Raw genomic sequence first — 21,745 nt, 5'->3', positions numbered from 1 at the left:
ATTTGCTCTATTATTTATTAATTATTTTTCAAAACTAATAATAACCTAGGTAATGGTTATATATTAAAACAGAATAATGTGTCTAAAATACAATAGAATGAAGTTACTAAAAGTACAATACATAGTAAGTGACATAAACAATAAACCAGCAGCATTTCAAAGGGCAGTAAGAACTACAGTATAATAATAGTCCTTGTAAAAAGCAGATAAGAACTCACCAAAATGAGCATTCCTCAAATTATTATGCTGCAAGCTAGAAAGAATGTTTAGAATCTTGCTAGAATATCCTTTCTTTCAAATATTTCCTAGTAGAAGATGGTCTAGCTGACTTTTGCTGATCTTAGAAGCTAAACACAGTGAAACCTGGAATAAATGATTGCTTAATATAGGTATTCGGGAAGTTACATAAACAGCCTTGAAGAAGACAATAGCAAAGCAAAAAAACAAAAAAAGTCTGTGACATTGCCAAAAAAAATGTATGTATGTCACTAAGAGCTGAGTTCTAATTCAGGATGTCTTACCAACATTTCTGGATGGAGGTTCTTTATCCTTTCATCGAGATATTCTCCCTTCAGCTCAGTTCATAAAAAGAAAGATGATTTGGATTTTTCTGCCGAAAACTGAGAAATGCAGAATTGAATAAATCTTGTGCCAGTCCTGAAATTAGGGCAACTGTGCAACCATATGTCTTGCATTTGGTAAGTTATCAATTGCTTACTAACCGTTTAAATGAGCCCTTAGGTTTTAGCATACATTTAGCATACAATGAAAGTACATTGCCTAAAGAGAGCATCTGGACCTTATTCACTATTTGTGAAGAAAGCCAGGCTTTTTGAACAACACTGACTTTCATCTTTCCCATCAAGGACAATGTCTATGGATAGTCTCAATTAACCAGGTTATGTTTGTCCAAAGGTTCTTTTTCCAAAAGACAATTGCTTGTTTTTTGTGTTTTTTTCTTTCAAAACGTTTTGCTTCTCATCCAAAAAACTTCTTCAGAAGTGAAACATTTTGAAAGAAAAAAACCCAAGCAAGCTCATTTCCTTTCGGAAAGGGCGCCTTTTGGGAGATCCATCAAGGACAGTGTCCCATCTCTGAGACTGAATCTTGTCAGCATAGCTGAGTCTCATCTGAGCTTCCCATTCCTACATACATTTGATTTACTATATCTTTGTGGTTACTAGAGATAAGGCAATAAAGATAAGGTAAATGTCCACATGATTTATGACTGTTTACACCATATTGGCAAGACAGAATAATGTCTTATCAAAAGTTATTTCAGTTTTTGTCAAGATACCCAAATGTTTGCTTGTGTGAAACCTATACTAGTATTTCTGCAGAAGTATTAAGTAGATTACAATGTTGGGAAGCATTCAGACCACACAACCCCAATCCATATTTTACACTGTTAATTTATTTAGATAAGTTAGATCTTTTCTTTTAATATGAAACATGAAATCTGATCCAACAGAATCAGTTGTTAAAAGAGGGGGAGGTTAGTAGTACAATACAAGTTATTAAAAATCAGATAGAGATGGGTTTTTCATTGCTGGAGGCTTTTAAACAGAAAATTGATGGTTACTTCTCAAGGATTCTGTACCAGGGGTCTGTTTTAATGGCAAAAAGTTGAACTATGGCATAGTTAATCCTCAATTTAGTGACCATTCAAAGTTACAATGGATTCTGAAAAAGGAATTTATGATCTGAATTTGAAGTTCCAATGTCCACTTGGCAATTAGCCCACATTTATGGCCATTTGCAGCATCCCACAGTCAATGTGCTTACAATTTATGATATTTTTTCCAGAGAACTGTTTACTTCCGGTTTCTGGAAAAAGTGCCCCATAGAGAATTCGCTTAATGGTGGAATGCATTTGCTTTACAACCACTATGTTTGCTTAATGACTGCTGCAAAAGTTGCAAAATCAGGTGTGATCATGTAATGACCCGGTTACAACTTACGACCAAAATTGCAGGCTCTATTACAGTCATAAATCAAGGGCTATATATGAAGTTACTCCAGTTCTATGATTCTGTATGATTAGTTCATACAATACGTTAAATCACAATGTGCTTGGTTTATTTATAGCATATCATATTGTGTGAACTTAGCTATTATGATAGGTTATGCTTTAGTATATTATCTAAATACATCAAAATGTGATGTATTTTTAAAAATTTGTTCATAGGTAAAAGGACTGACTTAATGCAATGTATGCATTCTAACATATGGAAGCTATGATTTTGGTTACTCAATGCTTCTTCATTTTCTTATAGTTTCTTGTGTATGCTTAAAGATGTAAAGTAAATGGATAAAGATTACTGATGGTTGTATAGTAACAGAGAGCTTTGTGTTCCATAGGAACCACATGTGGCTCTTTAATGAGTACATTTTATGGAAGGAAATATCTTCCACAGAGCGGGAACCTTTGATGCATTTTCTAAGTGGGAGGGGACTGTTTCAGTAACCCAATTCCTGTGATCCTGGCAACTATTTTATTTTTCAACCTGCTGCAGAGGCTTTTGTGAAATGTTATTCTATCATGTGACTGGAGTTCTCCCCCTGTTCGTTCTTTAGGAACGCTTCAAAGATGCAGCATTGATCCAGAGGCAGCTACTGATCTGCAGATCTTGCTGAAACTCCTGAATTCTGCATAATGATGTCATTGGGACACTTAAGCAAGGGACTCAGCCTAGATGAACTTATTGATACCTGTATTGATTCTTTTGGTGAGTTGATTGCATTTAGCCATATTTACAATTTTTGAGTAGGTTTCTTTTAGCATTTGAGCAATTTACTTTGTAATGTTTGATAATGTGTGACTTTACATTTAATATTACTCTTACAAGTATAAACCATTGGATGTTTTAGCAATTTTGAGGATGCAAGTGCTGCCTTTGCAAAAATTAACCTGTCCACCAGAAATATCAGAGGCACTATTCCATGCAATCAATCTGTCCAGCTCTGAATAATAGGCATATGAATAAGTAAAAAATGTAGATGGTATTTTGTAGAACTGAACTAAGTATCAGTTAGATAAAGATTTCTTTTTATTTTTCACTTTTAAAACATAGCTCACAACTAAATTGATAGCTAATTTGAAGGAAAGTACTTGTTCCACCATAAAAACAATATTTTAGCCTTGTAAAAAAGACCATAATTTATAAAACTAAATTGTTAAGCTTTTACTTGCCACGTGCATTATTCATGTTTTTACTACTTTATTGACAGAATAACTTTGAATAGAGATAACAGTATACAGCCAATCCAATGCATGCTTTAGAACATGTCCAAGTTGGTTGAATGGGGCTTAGTTCCCAGTTCCTGGTTTAGTTGGATTTGTAAATGTTTATAATCTCTTTATCATTTTTATCTGTTTCCTTTAGTTTATAAATTGCTATTTATTTTGTTCATTAAATGCACATACGTGCAATAAAAATATTGAGAAATGCTGGAATTTTTATTTTTGTGAGTTTATATTTTATAATATCTATGTTGATTTTTACATTTTCATTTGCTATATCTTTTATATTGTATTTGTTTGTGTCCAATATATAACTGAAGCTATATTGTTCTAGGTGCAGGTGAATAAGCTGCTTTTTGTTCTTGTTTATTCCTCCTACCTACATACAATGCACAACAAGTAAAGATAGTTAATCCATTTGAATTATAGTTCATTCATGTGCATGTAAAATAATACACTTTGATAGTTTGTTTTTTCATGTGAAGAATTTAAAACAGTGAATAGGCTTAGGTTAACACCAAACCTTCCTAATTCCAGAGGAAAGCATGCACATTATTTATAACAAATACAGATTAGCTTAGTGGAATTTCCCACTTAGTGGAATTTCCCAAACAAAACATTTGTTTTCTATTGTTTGTTTCCGTATCATATCTAATTCATGTAATGCTTATGTTTTATCCACAGTGGAATAAAGAAGTTAAATCTATACTTACACAATTATCAAAGTAATATATATTATTCTTACTTCTGCTTTAGACAAATTAAATGAACTAAACATAGTATCCCTTTAGTGATGTGTTAAACAATTGAATTGAAGGGAAACTTTCTTTGTTTTGCTAATTTTAAATTAATTAAACTATGTCATGAAGGATAAATCCTTAGGATCTTAAGCTCACATAATGCAATTAGTTCAAAATGTGACCACCACAAATTGTTGGTTATGTAGGATTGTTGATGATATGATTATGTTCTTTTGGAAGAGATGTTTTATAAATTTCTCACTTGGAATTAAAATGAGTTTTAAGTCCAATATGCATGCCTTTACGGTATATTCCTGAATGGATTTACAAATCTGTATCTGGCTAGGTTTTTTTTTTAGAGAGGATCTAAACATAGTTTAGAAATATATGTCAGGAATGGATAATATGTAATTCTTCAGATGTTAATAAATGATGGGAAATACAATCCAACATTGTCTGGAGGAGCACACTGTGTGTGTGGAACATACTATAGAAATTTCACTTCCATTAAATCATAATTACTATATTAGACGTGCTTGACTCTGCTACTAGGCAATACTTCAGTTGTATAAATATCCATTGTGCTCTTTATAGGAGATCTTACTGCTGCTTCCCATTAATAACTTTTTTGATGTCTCCTCAGCTAACTACCATTCAGTTGACTGGTCAAACTTCTGCAGACCTATACTTACAACTCAGATTCAAAGTTCTGATGGTTGCCGCCTCTGTGGTCACATGACTCCACTTCAGGTGCTTGGCAACAGAGCTGCATTTACAGGTGTTTGAAGTGTCCCATAGTCATGAGACTGTTTACGACAGTTTTGTTAAAAACTGTATTTACTTCTGGTTGTTTTTTTTTCAAAACTGTGCCCATAGTGAGCACAGTTTGTTTAGCAATTGTGGATTCAGTAAATGACTGCAGTGATTCACTTAACTCTGCCACAAAACAGGTTGCAAATTGGGTCTGTCACATGACTGACCTATTTTAGAACTGTCAGGAGTTATATACAGTGATGGGCAAGCTCCATTACGGTCATAATTTGAGAGCTGCCTATACACAAATCTACTAAGGGATAAAAAATGAATTGCAAAATGTCTTTTGGTTACTAGTACTAATAACTGTGTTCAATTTTCATGGAGGAAGATGTCTAGTTCTCTTAACAGCACACACTAATTTTTTTTTACAAAGCTATTATTTAAATAGCTCAATCATGATATCCTTTAATAAGATATTCAAACATCCATGGTGAATGAAAGCTTGTGTGGCATTACTTGCTCTATTGCTTTTTTTTAGCAAATGGAAAGTTATATAATAACTTGGTAACTGGGGGAAGAGCAAGAATTTGACAGAAGGTAAATCAATCAATTCTTAATTTTTTAATAAGAATCGGTGCTTCCCAAGGTAACTGGCATTTCTGGGTTAGGTAGAGGAAGAGCTCCATATACCATACGTATCTGCATTGGATATTTACTGTAAACACTTAATAGTCAGAATCTACTTGTCTTATCCTAGTATGTATTGAACAGCTCTTCTGGTATCATAGGAGACAATTGATTTCATGAATAAGTGTGACTGGCCTATTGGAAGAAGGATATTCCATGTTTTTTTCTCAAGCTTGGAGGCAGGAATGCTTGGTTTCCATGCTGACTGAAAAATCATATCTAACTTCATATCTAAAGAGTCCCAATATTCTTCTAAATTTCTATTTTGAAGAAAGCAGAGAAAACTTCCCTTGGTTCATAGGCAACATGAAAACACAATAGACTATTAACAGGTTAATGAGAAGATTTGCAGCTTTGCAGCTTTTTTTGAAGATTTAAGGACACGTGTAGAATCTCATTGCAAAAAAAAGCATTATGAATTGCTTACAAGCATTGCGGATTTTTATAGAAATGGAAACTGCATGAAGCCAAGGCAAACTGAGGTCATATACAGTATACTGTATAGCCAAGGAAAACAGCTCCAAGTTTTAGATCTTCATTCCCTCCAATAAATATAAGCTTATCTTCCACTGTTATTAATAGTCTGTGAATTTAAGATTACTTTCCTATTTTAAAAGTTAGACTTTTTGAAGCAGTTTTCTAACCTTTTCAGATAAATACTGAAGTTGGTTCCTGTGATGTTTTTGGAGGAAGTGGAACAAGGAAGCAGAGTCTCAGAATTCTTATGAGATGATATATGAAACCTTTCTTCCTTCCAGAAAAAGATTTACTGTATGTTTGGTATTTCAAGAACAGATAAGGTCATAACATCTTTTTAAATAGCGCATGCTGTACTTATCTATTTATATATCAAATTATTAAGCATGAATATTCAGAAACCAAATTAACTGAGGCATATTACATGTACTAGTCAACTTCATTGAATTCAATCATATATCTGTGTAATATATAGTTGGATTCCAAAATATTTGCAAGTGTGAAAGTCAGTCAGTTTCACCCAGTATACAGTATGTTACAGAAATTTAATTTAGTTCATAGAAATTCTGGTAAACTGTAACTGTAAGTTATATGACAATATATTTTATGTTTTCTCTTTGTGCCTTAAACAATAAAATAAATTCATTTTTATTTTAGTCCTTTTAAGTTTTTAAAATGTTAATGTATATTAAAATATTGGTCCCTGAACTGTATCTTTAAGGTTCTGTTCTCAGCAAACTGTCCAGTTCTAAGACTTATTACTATGTTTAAATGAGATTAATCTTGTGCTTTTAGCTCATTGTACTGTAATTTTGTCAAAAATGACATAAAAGCCTTAATGTTGCTTGGCAACTGAAATGAAGTTAATGGGGAACTAATCATATTATGGGAATACAGAACTTGTTTAGAACTCTTAGAATGCTAATTTAGTTAACAAGAGCTGATTGTTTTTAACTATCATAAAGCAGCTATCAATAATTCAACATTTACCATAGAAACAATTAAATGAAAATTCAGTGTCAATTGTTTTTTTTTAAAGTTCAAAATTAGAGACAGATTCACTGACTGTTAATAAGCTAAAGGAACATTTATTTAATATCATATAATATCATGAAACCCGTTGAGATTAAAATTGTAATTTTAATGTTTGGAAATGTATGACTGCAATCCTATTTTATATATTTAAAGGTTGTAAATATTATTTAGGTTTCTTTTCTACAGAAATATTATTAATCTTTTTCCCCTAAGGACTTCACTAATAATTACGCCAGAAAACAAGGAGTTTGGAAAATTCTAAAAAAGATCCAGGAACACATGAATTGCATAAATTTGCTTTCTAATTGGAAAAATGAGCTTAAGTTTTAGCGAAAAGTAAACTTGTATGGATAATATTTACATATCTTGCAGTTTATTCTTATGGCCTGGCCCATTTATAGTCCCATTTTATACCTCCTGGCAAACATTTTATTCTGGGATAGTTTTTTAGGGGTGGTTTTAATGCATTTTAAATTTTTAAATTTTCTAAATTTGAACTTTAACTATTATTGTACAGTAAATTATATGTTACCTCCTCCAGCCACATCTATATCTATATTTATATTTATGTATATTTATTGTGTTCTTAATATGACTGTACACTGCCCCGAGTCCCTTCTGGGAGAGGGCGCAGTCTATAAATTAAATAAAAGTTAAAGTTAAGTTAAAGTTATGTTTATTATTTTTATTTATACATCACTTGGTATAATTTTCTCAAATTAAAGGTGCCCTGAATGGTACTCAGTAATTCAAAATACCAGCAGAAGTAAACTAATTCAATATTACCAACAGAGGTGGTATTCAGCTGATTCAAACTGGTTCAGGTGAACCGGTAACAGAAATTTTGAATAGTTCGGAGAACTGGCAAATACCATCTCTGGTTGGTACCGACCTCCCACCCCTGTTGTTTCCTGTCCTATATTCCCTTGGTTTTTAGCTCAGCTGATTCACATGGCAGAATGGATTGCTACACCTCAGGCTGAGCTAAAATACAGCAGCACTGTCATTGAAAGCAGTCCTTGAGTGCTGTGTGTGTGTGCAAAGCTGTCTCTCATAGAAGCAGTAGGAAAAGATTTGGAATCCCACCACTGGTTGCCAGTTCAATATTATAACATGTACTAATTTATAGTATATCTTGTTAACATTTACATGAAGTTGACCCTCAGATTTGAACAAATGTAATGCATCTTTTGTGCAGCAAGGCTCCTGAATAAATAATAATATATCATTCCATGTTTGCTAAATTAAAACTAATTTCTTGCCTATATAAGTGAAACACTTAATGTTATCCTAGTAAATAGTTTTTCTTGTAAAAGAATGATAATGTAGCTTTGATAATTAGCACCCTTAATATTGCATCATTATATCCTCTGCATATATTCATATGGATGGATCTTTTGTGGTTTCACAAAGTACTTCAAGGGAGTTGACACTCTGTTCTCTGACTTCTGTTTGCATGTGTATGTGTAGAGTATACCCACACTGGCATGGACACATATATTCTGTCTATCTAATACGTAGTAAAAGAAGAAAAGTTGTACCCTATGATATCTTTAATATGAAATATTCTTTATTGCCTACATTAAGTTCCCAGGAGTAGAGATTGAGATTTGGAGTGGATGTTGAGAATATTCTTAATGGAATTATGGTATTCAAATCTAGTTTTGTTTCTGTCACCTGATATTAGTGATACACTGGAAATGTCAAACTGTTAAGTGGAGGAGTTTCATAATGAATTGGGCTGAATCAATATTTCTTAAACTTTTTGCTCTCAGAGCCCCTATCCCACTTTTAAAAATTATGCAGAATCTCAAAAGAACTTTTATTCACAGGGTTATGTTTATCTATATCTACCATATTCAAAGTTCAAAATTACACATTTGTAGGATATTTATTGAATATGCAAAAATAGTAATATTAAGTCCGATAGTAACATTCACAAAATATGTCTCATGAAAAGTCTACATTTAAAAAAACCAAACTAATGATGAGAACAGTGACATCATTTTGCAATTATCTTCAATATTTGACAAATAATTTTGATTTTGCAGACCCCTGAGGGACTTGGGGACCATCTTAGGTCATTGTACCAGTACAAACATTACGACAGATAGTGGCATGGTACAGATATAGGCTTTATCTGTGTATTGGAATATTTTGAAATCCACATTTTAATTTGTTAAGAAAGTGCCATATAAAACACAGAATTTTCCAGAAAATAACCTTGAGAGTACAAAGTACTGTTCAGTATTGAAGTTAAATTGGTATGGGCTAGATTACTAGAATGAGAGTTTTTTCTTTACACCAATCTAATAGTCTAATAAATGTCATTTAAAATATATAGTATTGAATCAAATAGTGAAGGATCCTCTAGTGCAGGGGTGTCAAATTCAAGGTCTGCAGGCTAGATCTGACCCATGGGTGCTTAGATCTGGCCTGTGGGGCTGCCCTGTAAACATTGAAGGGCCAGCCCACGGTCCAAAAATGGAGTTTGGGAGGGCTGTGTGTGAGTTCCTTTTCCCTGGCAGAGGGTTGCAGGAGGCTGTCGCAGCCGAACTCGGAAGCCTGGTTTTGCTGCAGAGCACTCAGGCCACCACAGGTGCCCCCGACATGAGTGACGTTGAGTTGGCCATGCCTCTCCCCTGAGGTCAAACACAACCCTGATGTAGCCCTCAATGAAATTGAGTTTGACAGCCCCGCTGTAGTGTAACAGGCATAGCATCTTAAGTATTTACAAGGAAAGAAATTAACTGCAAAGTATTGTTTGGAAACATAGTTCACCAGCTTGTAATGTTTATGTTATTTTATTGTGTATCATTTTTAAATTGGGTATCAAGTACCGTATTTTTTGGACTATAAGACGCACCGGAATATAAGACGCATCATGATTTTGAAGAGATAAATTTTTTAAAAAAGTTTTTGCACTCTGAAAGCCTCACAAATCCTCTGCACGCCTTGTTTTTTTGAAAAAAAAAAAAGGGCATGCAGAGCTTTGGTAGGCTTGTAGAGTGCTCCTGAGGACCGGGGGAGGGGGCCAAAATGATCAAAAAATGGCCCGTTTTTTCCTCATTTATGCCCTTCCCAGCCCTTAGGAGCACTTTGCAAGCCTATCAAACCCTCTGCACGTCCATTTTTGCAAAGGGGACAAGATTTCGGTAGGCCAAAAATGCTGTATTCAGTATATAAGATGCACTCAGATTTTTACTCTCTTTTTGGGGGAAAAAAGGTGTGTCTTGTATTCCGAAAAATACCCTATTTATTTCTACATCTGCAGATATATGTATGTATGTACTTTTGTAAGTGTGTATGTGTGTGTGTGTGTGTGTGTGTGTGTGTGTGTGTGTATGTATGTATGTATGTATATATATATGTATATATATATATATATATATATATATATATATATATATATATATTGTGTTTATATATATATATATATATATATTTGTGTTTATATATACCGTATATACTTGAGTATAAGCCGACTCGAGTATAAGCCGAGACCCCTAATTTTACCCCCAAAAACTGGAAAAAGTTATTGACTCGACTATAAGCCGAGGCTGGGAAATGCAGCAGCTCACGGTAAATTTCAAAAATAAAAATACAGGTAGATAACAATAAAATTGCTTTAATTGAGGCATGTGGAAAAGAGGCTCACTCACTATTCATGCATCCTCTCGTAATACAGATCATCAAATAAAAAGCTCTTCTCTCTTGAAGGGAGAAAGGCGGCGTGTTGAGGGATAACGAGAGGGAGACTACATTTCCCAGAACGCTTTGCCTAGGAGCTTGCTTTTGGATTGGCCGCCGCCCGGCCCAATTCGGGCCGGGAAAGTGGTGTGGATAACGGCCGCTAGCAGGTAGACGGGAGGTATTGAAGGGCGCTGTTGGGAAGCCATGGCATCGCTACGGCTCTTAAGGCTGCACCTGTCTGCGGGGAGCTGCCTCCTCTTCCTCCTTTGTTTCCAGTTCGGGGGAAGCCAGAAGAAGAAGGAGGTAGATCCCTCTTCACCTGCCCCATCTTTCCTTCTTCCCCGGGAGCACCGATAAGACCGGGCAGTTGTGTCCCCCACCCTTCCCTCCACGCTGCTGGCACCCTTGCTTTATTTGAGTGCATCGCTGCTGCTTTCCTTTCTCGTCCCCACTTATGCCATTCTGAGTCCTTGCTTTCCTTACCCTGTGCGCGTTTTGTATTTTACGCCCGCCGTTGTAACGCCACCGCGTCCTCCCGCTCCGCCTGGAGCGCCCCGGGAAGCCGGCGGCGCTGCGCTCCATCTGCCCGCAGCTGCAACGCCACCGCGTCCTCCCGCTCCGCCTGGAGCGCCCCGGGAAGCCGGCGCCTTCCCGAAGCCCCCGGTGCGCCTCCCACCCCCGCGGCACCTGCTTCCCTTCAGTCGAGCCTTTTCCCGCTGCCCTTCGAGCTCCTCCTCGGGAGGAAGGCAGGAGGCCAGCATGGAGAGGGAAAAGGACCAGGCGGAGCGGGAAGACGCGGTGGCGTTGCAGCGGCGGGCAGACAGAGCACAGCGCCGCCGGCTTCCCGGGGCGCTCCAGGCGGAGCGGGAGGACGCGGTGGCGTTGCAGTGGTGGGCAGACGGAGCGCAGCGCCGCCGGCTTCCCGGGGCGCTCCAGGCAGAGTGGGAGGACGCGGTGGCGTTGCAGCGGCAGGCAGACGGAGCGCAGCGCTGCCGGCTTCCCGGGGCGCTCCAGGCGGAGCGGGAGGACGCGGTGGCGTTGCAGCGGCGGGCGTAAAATACAAAACGCGCACAGGGCAAGGAAAGCAAGGACTCAGAATGGCATAAGTGGGGACGAGAAAGGAAAGCAGCAGCGATGCACTCAAATAAAGCAAGGGCGCCAGCAGCGTGGAGGGAAGGGTGTGTTACCCCTGCCCCCTCCTTCTTCGCCGTGCTTTTGAGGAGCCATGAGGCCGTGGGAGCCAGTAGGAAGGTGGCGGAGGGGGTGGGAGCGATCCCAGAAGCACCGAAGCCTCGGTGTTCTTTTTTTTTTTTTTGTTCACTGGAGTATAAGCCGAAGTGGATTTTTCAGCCCAAAAAGTGGGCTGAAAAATTCGGCTTATACTCAAGTATATACGGTATATATATATATATATATGTGTGTGTGTGTGTGTGTGTGTGTGTGTTTATATATATATATATATAATCCTAGATTATAATATGCTGAAATCAAACAGACCTCATCTTTTAAAAGATAGGAGAATGCTTCAAGTGCTAATGTCTCATTTCTTCTAATAATAAGAGTAAAAATGAAAAATACATTATGGTATTGAAGTATAAGGATGATACTAAATCAAATAGCTAGTACAGAGTATTGATTGTGGAGTGATTCAGCAGTCAAACTAAAAATGAAGGAGGACTTCTAAACTGTAGTCTGCAAAACTTTTATAAACTGGTCTCACACATTTTATAAACACTGCTGCCAGTGGTTAATAAATTGTCTAGTCAATACATACATTCTAGGAAAATTATGTAGATGTATCCAAGAGTAGAGAGCCAGTTTGGCATAGTGGTTAAGACATCAGGCTAGAAATGCATGATTTCTAGTCCCATTTTTGGCTTAAAGCTAGTTGGGTGGTGTGGGCCAGTCATTCTTATTCAGCCCTAGATGGCAATGGCAAGCCAATTCCAAAAATCTTGCCAAGAAAACTTGAAGGATTTGCACAAAAAACAAACCAAAGGTAGCCCTGAATATAGAATTCTATTCTATCCGTCAGTGGGGATCTCACTTAGTGGGATATATAGTGGTACTGACTTTGCTTGCTAAGATTCAGTTCAATTCAAATGAATATTGAAACAAATTACCATATAATACTTTTAAGAATGAAAAAATAAAATAAAATATTGGTAGTATTGTTCTAATGTTTCCATGGCTACAACACGTAACTTCTGCATGAAAATTTATGGATAAAACTGGATTCTATAATTAGGAATAATTCAAGCTTTGACTCTAGTTGATGATATAATAAAGGATTTATCATTCATTCTGTTTCTCGTTGTCAAATATTTCCCAATTGCTTTGCAAATACATTGGTGAAGACTTAGATGAAACCCTTATGATCTACTTTCCCAAAATATTCTCTGTTGCTGAATAGTATCAATAGGAGCTAGGGATCTCAGCAGTACTTGTTTATTGCTGTATTTATCCAAAGGAAGATAAACTTAAGTCAAGGACATTCCCTCTGGCTTTTCAATATCTGCCTGCCCTTATTTTTTCTTGCAATATTGTTTGGTCGTAATATTCCTCTGGCCTTCATTCACATCCTTGCTAAAGGTTGCTGTCTCCAGAGAAAAAGTCCTACAGCTCTAAAACCAGATTCCTCTCTATAGTTCCTTATAAATATGATGGCTTTTAAAGACGCTTTGGCACAGTTTAAGTTACTCTGTGAGTTAGTGTGTGATCTGGTTGTTTCCTTCTTTAGTTCTTTATTAATAACCACTGTTTCAAATGATATCTATTTACCCCATTTCTTATAAAGACAGTTTGTCAATTTGCATTATTTGAAATATATGGTTGTTTTAGTGGCCATATTATTTTATTATATTACACTGATTGTTTGGATGGTACTGTTTGTTGTGTTCTGAGATTTTATTGAATTAATTTTGTGTTGTGTTTTCATAAAGATACGTAAGATATATTAAGGGTCAACTGATTAGTCATCAGGACTACCTGGCATAAGGAGGGAGCATGTTGCTCCTTTGCCCTTGCCCAATTTTTCCTTTGTCTGGAATTAATTCATTGATCGTTTGTATCTAGCAAATATTGCTCAGTATAGTTTTTTAGCTATCTCGATATTTTTTCCATTCAAAGGGAGCTCACTTTATCTTTGCAGCTTGCAAGGACATTACAGTTAAGGTCATTTGTCAGCTTCTCCGTTGAATCAAAATCTGAATTTTTAGAAAGCTTGATATCCTTTAAATTGTCAACTCTAGGTTTATTAAAGCTATCCTTGACAATTCAAGTTACAAGTGAAGTTATCTATGGAGATTCTCAGTCTTCCAGGTCATGGTTGTCCCAAAGGTGCTTTTTCAAGAGGCAACTGGACTTTCTGGTTTGAGAAACCAGAAACTCCAGTTGAAAAAGCACCTTTACAAGTGAAGTTGTATTCATTTAACACTGTCTTATTTAATGAACATTAATAATTACAGCAATAATGAAAAAGTAACTTTACAACCAATTCGTGCAGTATTTACCTTTGCAGGTCTATAAAACAAAAGAAAACTGAAGAAACAATATAAATACAGTTGTAGTTTCACTTAGGATATCTTATGATGACTTTTGTTAGTTATGCATTTTCTTTGGGGTTTTATTTATACCTCTTCCAAGCTACAGAGTAATTGTGTTGTTTTATTTTCGTGAAATAGATTAAACTAAGAGATGCATTGTCCAATATACCCAGTGACTGATTTGCTATAGAAAGCAAGCCTAAGTTCAATACTCTTCATCCAAAGAACAAGAATGTGTTTGACTCCCTTGATTTATTAAGCATACAGTTGAATTTCTCCAAACAGAGGCTATATTTTATTATTTGGTATTAATAGCTGTTTTACTGGAAGAATAACTATCATGTAGTAGTCACATTTATTATATTTTATTCAATTTTATTGGTATTTCTATTGAAGGAACTTCCAATTTTACTTGAAAGCAAAAATGTATCTTGAGCACTATATAAGTTGCATTCTTTATCTGCAAATCAGAGTAATAAGTGGCTTAATACTTACATGTAAGTCTTGCTTTTAGTGGTAATACTAAAAAAAAGTATTCCTGTTGATGCATCTTGTAAAGAAATGTGTGTCTTTTTTTAGTACTTAGGTGTTTTGTGGGAAAGGAGGTGTTATGTCTTTTTTCAAATAATTTTAGAAACTACCTACATTTTCTTGAAGAGTTTGTTCAATTGAGTGAATAATAACTATGACGACAAATGTCCCCTTTTAAAAACCATTGTTATTTATTTGATTAGCATATGAATGCTAATCTCTTGAAAATAAATGATTGGGATGAGTATATAAAAGTCAAGGAACAGTTTTTCTGTCTTGTGACCGCCCACAGTTGAATATTGAAAGAGAGTTGTTGCAGTAGAAGATAATATATGTAACTCCAGGTTGAATTGGTTGAATTCTTGATGCTTTCTGAGCTTGGTTGTTTGTTTATAGATGTTTCGTTACCCATCAGTATCTTCACCAGAGAGTTGTTGATTATTCTTTACTTCTCAACTAATTATGTTAATTACATGGATTTCAAAGCATGGCAAATATATAGTTCTATATTGTCATACAATTTAGATTTTATGAAACAATTTCCCAATAAATATCTTTTTTAAAACACACACACACAATATAATTAGTTTATCTTTAATTAACAGGGTCCCCGAGGTCCTTGTATTCTTGTACTCCACAATTCACTTATTTTGTGTATTCTTGCAAATCTACCTTAGCCAAGAAAAGAAATTGTATGCACATAAACACACACACACCGATAAGCAAAACAAATGAGAAGAGGGTATATTTTTATTAAAGAGTTGTCTTAGCAGGAAGCAACATTCAGCTAACATGGACTGATTTCTTAAACTAAGCAAAGTCAGAATTGGTTGGTATTTGGATCAAAAATTTCTGGAAGATTTTATGGGTTTTGGTTAGATTGAAAAGTAAAAAAAAATCTCACAAAGCAGTAGAGGAACTCCATAACATTTCTTAGGGGGTTTGTGCAGACATCTAAAAATATACTTGATTCCATTTTTATTTTGGCTCCATTTTATGTTAAAGCTCAATATTCCAACTAACACTTAGCTGCTTAATATTTTCAGATGCAGATGGAAACTTGTGTAAAAATTATCAGCTCCTGTCAGTAATTTTAACCATGCATCGACTTATCATCTCCTCCTCTGAGATACTGCGAAAACTAATAGATCTATATCCTTTTATATTTTTTCAATTAATGCCTTAATTGCTGATGTAAAACTATGACAACACAATGATTTGAAAGTAAAATTCCAACAAAATATTTTTCTTTTACATTAGAAATAATATGTGTGTAAATCTCTCTATAAGTTTTATATATTTAATGAACTATATAAATCGAGTCTCAAATATTCTTGATCTTATTTCAATCTATGATTTTGAAAAATCTGAACTTCAATTAGTAAGAACAGTAATGGCTGTATAGATTTTCATGCCATAAAAATATTGTAACTGTTGTATGTCTTTGTTTCTACTTCTCCCCTCCTCTCCCCAACTTTTTATTACTTGGAAATGTATGTATTCTCCTTGGAAAGGATTTTCCAAGCAGATTTTACATGTTTCAAAATGAAAAGTTACTATTCCTTTTACATTTGCCAAACTAGTTTGTATTGTTTTCAGTTTCTGTTTACATGAATTTGCCCTATAAAATTTGTTGTGTATTTTATTCACAAACTTTATTTAATTTCAACTTTCTGATAATATATTTGATCAGCTTATTCCTCATGTAGAGTTTAATATATCAAGCAGCTTTGTCATACTTTTGAAATTAAAGTAGATGTTAAATACCACTTATTTTTTAATCACTTTAAAACATATTTAAGTCACAATAAATGAATGTTGGGTTAGGTAGGACCACATAACAAGGGATCTCTATTTATAAAAATGCAAAAGAAAAGAAAATTGACCTTCACAGCTGAATTAGAAATAGAAGACTGATTATTCTATTTATTTTCCTAGCAGGTATATTGAGAACCCTTGGTGCACACTAACATTACATGTACCTGATATGATTCAGTCTGTATATCTGTAGAATCACTCTTTTCTAAAGCCGTAACTAGGTCCTTTTTTAATTCTGGATTTTAATCACCTGGTCTGCTGTAGGGCTCTTGTAAGCTTTTCCATTTTTTCCTACATTATTGTGAAAGTGTATCTTATTGTTTTTAAATTATAAAGAGAACTGGTCCTAATCTACAAAAAACGAGTAGATAGTTGGGGGAGGGGTGGAAACTACTTATCTGGAAGGGCATCCCCAGTTCAAATAAACATGCACATCTAAATTAGTGATTATCTAAACAGAAATAGGCACTTGGAATTTATATGTGACCATCAGAACCAGAGTGAATAAAAATCGATGATTTTTTTAAAAAATCTGATTTTTTAAAAATCTCATTTATTTTAATAAAATACTTTTGGAGTAAAAATCTATCTAAAGATAGTTTTCTATTTAAGATACATTAAAATTTAGTTTATACAGCATGAAATGGAACTTAGTTATGGTAGCATGAGGCTGTATATTCGGCAATATTGGGACTTCGGTGAGTCAACAGCAGGTCAGAGAAGGAGCTGCTGTGGGACAGATGACAGTTGCTCTTTAAAAATTATGATTTAAATCGAGTTGATTTAAATCAAGCTTTTTTACTAGTGATTTAAATCCTGATTTAAATTGTGATTTAAATCAACTTGATTTAAAGCAAATCCACCCTGATCAGAACTATATTTTAACCATCCTGATTGTATCATTTAATTTGGTGGCAGAATTGCCGAATTTTAGCAACATGATTTGAGATCTTTTTCAAATTTTCGGTTAGGTTTGAAGAGGGAAGCGGAGAAGTGTGCCTGTGGGTATTCTTCCTCTCCCATCTAAACTTTTCTAGCTAATACATCTGGCCAAGAAGGGAATGAAAAAAATTAGCTCTTCAGACACTTAAAAGGCTGAGTTGTTGTGCCAGAGGCATATATCCCTATGATTATTTTCCCCCAAAATATCTGATTTTTAATTGGTCTTTCTTTTCGATTTGATAGCTGAAATTCCTTTGTATAATTTTCCTCTGGAATTTGCCTTCCGGGAACTAAAGTTCCAAAAGAATTTACTTAATTTTTATAATAATATCATGGTGGAAATGCTGCAATACACATTGCTTGCATAATGATATAATGATATGCATTTTATATAAATCACTGCAATTATATACTTCTATATTTGACAGGTATTTGTGAATAACCTCCTAATATAAACACATTTTCTGTTCTAATTAAAATGGTAATGTTTTTATTGTTAATATGACATTTAATTTCTTATTTTTCTTGTGTTTTAACATATTTTCCTTAGCATATACCTACATATATGGGTGGCTTGGAAAATAATTCTGTGCTCTCCTGTAAGATATGTTACCTTGTGAGGTGAGAACACATTTATATATAAGAATTAACCTGCAAAATCTCAGTTTACTACACCTCAGTTCAATAGCTTTTGCATGTAATGGAAGAGATTTTTCTGGTGATTCGTATAATTTACATAATTCCATCAGTTTGCAAATCAGAAATCAGGTAATGTATATCATTTTGTTTCATTTTGCAGGTTTGTGTACTGACATTTTAGTGCAAATGAGCAAAATTTCTACAATGACATACTTACATATTTAACCAACATATTAATTTGCTAGTTTGAATCCTTCTTGTGAATATCCCACAGCCACCTTTCATATTATGTTTGTTTCTTCACATATAGTTGGATGTACTGATAGTCTTGGCTCTTCTCATTATGTTTTAGATTGTTACAAATATAATTTTAAACATACTTAACTGGTACTGGGAATGAGCCAGATAGAAAATTGATAGAGATGAATTTTGAGAAAATCTCCATAAGATAATACTGTAAGAAATGGAGAGTAGTTTTGTTACAACCTTAACCTAATATGTAACCATATTTTAGTTGTTAATTCTTTTCAAATCACAGCATTTTATTAAATATATACACAAATAGAAAAATGCTCAGGAAGTGCAATACAGTCATATATTCAATTCAAAAGGGAATATTTCCCAGAAATAAGTAGAAGTAGAACTCAAAAGTCTGAAGAAACCGAAAATTAGGAAGGGATTTGAGGAACACACTACTAAAAGTGAAAATGCCAGGTATTACATTGTGACTAACACATAATTTATGTAAGGAAAAAAGTGAAAAGAAATGTAAGATGCAGCTTGCTTTAGTCATAAGTAGAAATCAAATCTATTTATTTTTTGCCCAGGTATTTGAAACATATCTAATTAAGTTAAATTAACACTGCCATTACCTATTAATTTTTATGCTACATTCATTTGCAACGCCTTAAGGAAGCACATATATGAAACATATAGGATAGATATATATCTAGGATAGATAAGAGTCGAGGTGGTGCAGTGGTTAGAGTGCACAACTGCAGACTTCTTCAGTTGATTGCTAGCTGCAGTTCGGCACTGGCTCAAGGTTGACTCAGCCCTCCATCCTTCCGAGGTGGGTAAAATGAGAACCCAGATTGTTGGGGACAGTATGCTGATTCTGTAAACCGCTTAGAGAAGGCTATAAAGGACTATGAAGTGATATATAAGTGCTATTGCTATAATATTCTTATTTGCATAAATATAAATAGTATCCTTATGCTCAGCCAGAATAATTGATGAAAACTTTAATTAGATAGACCATGAATTTGTGAGATGGCTCCATTATTAACATCCTTCCATCTATTATTTTCTTTACTTGTTTAGTTCTGGTTATTGTTTTTAATATTTTAATAATTTTTATATAATGGTTTTCGGTAATGATTGTTTTATATGTATTGTTTTATTGGATTGTTATGCTGTGACAGTGCTGGCTAAGGTCACTTTCCGTGACATGACTCTAAGGTTCTGAAGAAAATCTGGAATACATACTGTTTCTTAAAGAACTGCAATTTATAATTATATATGGTATATAATTGCAAGTACAGTTATGTATGGTATATAATTGCAAGTTTATTTCTTTTTTGTACACAGGTATTGGATAAGAGAATTCTGGATCATGTTTAAAACAGACATCAATCTTACAAAGACTATGGAAGAATTTCAGGAATTAGTGAAAGCTAATGGTGAGGAGTTACACTGCCGCCTAATTGACACATCTCAAATGTGAGTGTCAATGCCTTAGTATAGAAGTCGCAATAAATAATTTATATGGCCATTTAGGTGTGTGTGTGTGTGTGTGTGTGAGTTACAATGTCAGAGAGAGAAGGGGGGAGGACTTGACTTTTTTTGTATGAAATGATTTCTTCATATGATTAAATGTTAGTGGTTAAAACCATACCTTTTTTTTTAGTTTGTACTCTATATCTATGGTAATTGCGGGTAGTCCTTGACTTAAAACCATTTATTTAGTGGCTGTTTGATGTTACAATAGCACTGAAAAAAGTGATGACCATTTTTCATACTTATAACTCTTGTAACATCCCCATGGTCATATAATCAAAGCATGTTTCCAATATAACTAGGGATGTTTCCAATATAACTAGGGATACTTTTTATTATTAAAACAAGTAGTATATTTTTGCACTTGTGTTGTAAGCCATCCAGAGTTACTTGGATAGTAAGATGGAAAGCATATCAATTTAATGAAAAAATATTAATCCACACAAATATTTTTTCAGTGTGTTGAAAATACAAACAAAGCAACCTCTACATGGATAAAATCAGAAAGCTCCACAAGAAATTGTATGATTTTAACTAATTGCAAAAATTCAAATCTATTTTCTAGCAGTAATATAACATATATCTGCTAATTCCATCATATGAGACTACCTTATTAGATAAAAAGGTACAATTTTGAAATTTGTCAATTTTCAAGTACACGTAATTTTGCCATTTTAGATTCATCTACTATAGAGATAAAAGATAGATCTGCTAGAAGTTATTCAATACCTTGTTTCCTCGAAAATACGACCTGTCCAGAAACTAAAGCCTTGCCACATATTTCGGGTGGGCAAAAATATTAACCCCCTCGAAAATAAGCCCCCTGGACAATCCCCACGCTCCGGCCAGGCAGACTACCGCTCGTGACCTAGCGGTATCCTGAAGGCGCCAAGCTGCGGGAACGAGGTGGGCGGCAAAGGGGCTTGAGTTGCTTGGTGCTTTCGGGGTACCACTAGGTAGGTCAGCAGCGCTGTGCCCAGCTGTAGAGGGGGGTTGCCAGGGCAACTGCTCTCTTGCGACCGGGCTCCCGAAGAGCCTGGCACAATCTCAGGGTCGAATGGCTGTGTTGCGCTGTCGCAGCAGCAACACTGCAGCTATGAGGTGACCATGCTCGCAAGCAGCCGCCCGGCAATCCCCCTTTCCAGCCGGACACAGCGCCGCTGACCAACCTAGCGGTACCTGGAAGGCACCAGCAACGCGAGTGCCTATTCGCCGCCCTCTGCCCCCCGTGGCTTGGTGCCTTCGGAATGCCCCTAGGTGAGTGAATGGGGCTCTGCGTGGCTGGAGAGGGGGGTTGCGTGAGTGGCTTTTCCACTTCCCACTCACGCGACTTGCAGGCTCACAATGCCCTTGGCTAACTCTACTACCTGCAGAGCCAGGGCATCTCTGCTTCTGGTGCTGCCCGCTGCTTGGTTTTTTTTTTCCGGCTTTCAAAGCACGGAGGACGGATGCCGCTCTGGGAGGATGCTCTATGGTTGTGGGCTGCAGAGCGTACAACCATAGAGCGTACTCCCAGAGCGGCATCCATCCTCCGTTGCGGCCTCCAAAGCACGGAGGAAAGATACTGCTCTGGAAGCATGCTCTATGGTTGTACGCTACCATAGAGCGTACTTACAGAGCGGCATCCATCCTCCATCCTTTGAAAGCCGCAAAAAGTGGCAGGCGACGCCAGCAGCGGAGATGCCCTAGCTCTGCAGGTACTGTAGAGTTTGCCAAGGGCATCATGAGCTTGCGAGTCGCGCGAGCGGGGAGCAGAAAAGCTGCTCATGCAACCCCCCTCTCCAGCCATGCAGAGCCCCATTCATTCACCTAGAAGCATTCCGAAGGCGCCGAGCCATGGGAGGCGGAGGGCGACGAAC

General features: G+C 35.8%; 1 protein-coding gene across 3 annotated transcripts in view; it reads left to right on the top strand.

Moving 5' to 3' along the window:
- The window catches only part of RASGRP1 (RAS guanyl releasing protein 1), a 53,894-nt gene that overhangs the window by 3,272 nt on the left and 28,877 nt on the right, over window positions 1-21,745 (top strand). For all 3 annotated transcript variants that reach the window (XM_081941093.1, XM_081941094.1, XM_081941092.1), the window contains exons 2-5: window positions 2,578-2,729; window positions 15,755-15,864; window positions 18,034-18,089; window positions 19,698-19,829. In XM_081941093.1, the coding sequence (XP_081797219.1) occupies window positions 2,657-2,729; window positions 15,755-15,864; window positions 18,034-18,089; window positions 19,698-19,829 (371 nt within the window). In that variant the 5' untranslated portion in view covers window positions 2,578-2,656. The remainder of the gene's footprint in view (window positions 1-2,577; window positions 2,730-15,754; window positions 15,865-18,033; window positions 18,090-19,697; window positions 19,830-21,745) is intronic.

The sequence above is a fragment of the Natrix helvetica genome (assembly GCF_964273705.1).
Source record: "Natrix helvetica genome assembly, chromosome: 1".
NCBI classification, from domain to species: Eukaryota; Metazoa; Chordata; class Lepidosauria; order Squamata; family Natricidae; genus Natrix; species Natrix helvetica.
The sequence above is the reverse complement of the archived record's forward strand: the minus strand, read 5'-3'. Positions and strand labels throughout refer to the sequence as shown.